The sequence below is a fragment of the Myotis brandtii genome, unplaced genomic scaffold (genome assembly GCF_000412655.1).
Source record: "Myotis brandtii unplaced genomic scaffold, ASM41265v1 scaffold215, whole genome shotgun sequence".
NCBI lineage: Eukaryota > Metazoa > Chordata > Mammalia > Chiroptera > Vespertilionidae > Myotis > Myotis brandtii.
In genome coordinates this window covers 3,214,814-3,215,102 of record NW_005358043.1, presented here as the reverse complement: position 1 = coordinate 3,215,102, position 289 = coordinate 3,214,814, and the positions used below count along the sequence as shown (strand labels likewise).

Below are 289 nucleotides of genomic sequence, written 5' to 3'. Positions count from 1 at the left end.
TGCGAGCACCCGGAGGGCCAGGGCCCCGCTCGAGCTCCACGCCTGGCAGCAGCTGCAGTAGGAGGGAGCGAGGAGGAAGAGGAGGAGGAGGAAAGAGACCGCTGCCGCAGCCCGAGCCCTTACCGAGTGGTTTACCCCCCACATCAGGACGCTGAGCAGCGGATCGCTGGCCCGAAACAGCTTCACTTTCTGCGCTACGAAGTGCTTCTTCTTCGTCTTGGTCTTGCTCGCCAGCACGGAGGACCCCAGGTTGCCGGGGGTCGCCATGGCCGCCGCCTCTGTCCCCTCC

The 289-nt window shown here is 66.4% G+C and overlaps 1 protein-coding gene across 1 annotated transcript in view; it reads right to left on the bottom strand.

Moving 5' to 3' along the window:
• Positions 1-283, bottom strand: part of PIP4K2A (phosphatidylinositol-5-phosphate 4-kinase, type II, alpha) — a 158,228-nt gene extending 157,945 nt beyond the window's left edge. Inside the window, exon 1 of the mRNA XM_005865875.2 lies at positions 124-283. Within this exon, the coding sequence (XP_005865937.1) occupies positions 124-267 (144 nt within the window). The 5' untranslated portion in view covers positions 268-283. The remainder of the gene's footprint in view (positions 1-123) is intronic.
• Between the last annotated feature and the right edge of the window lie 6 nt (positions 284-289).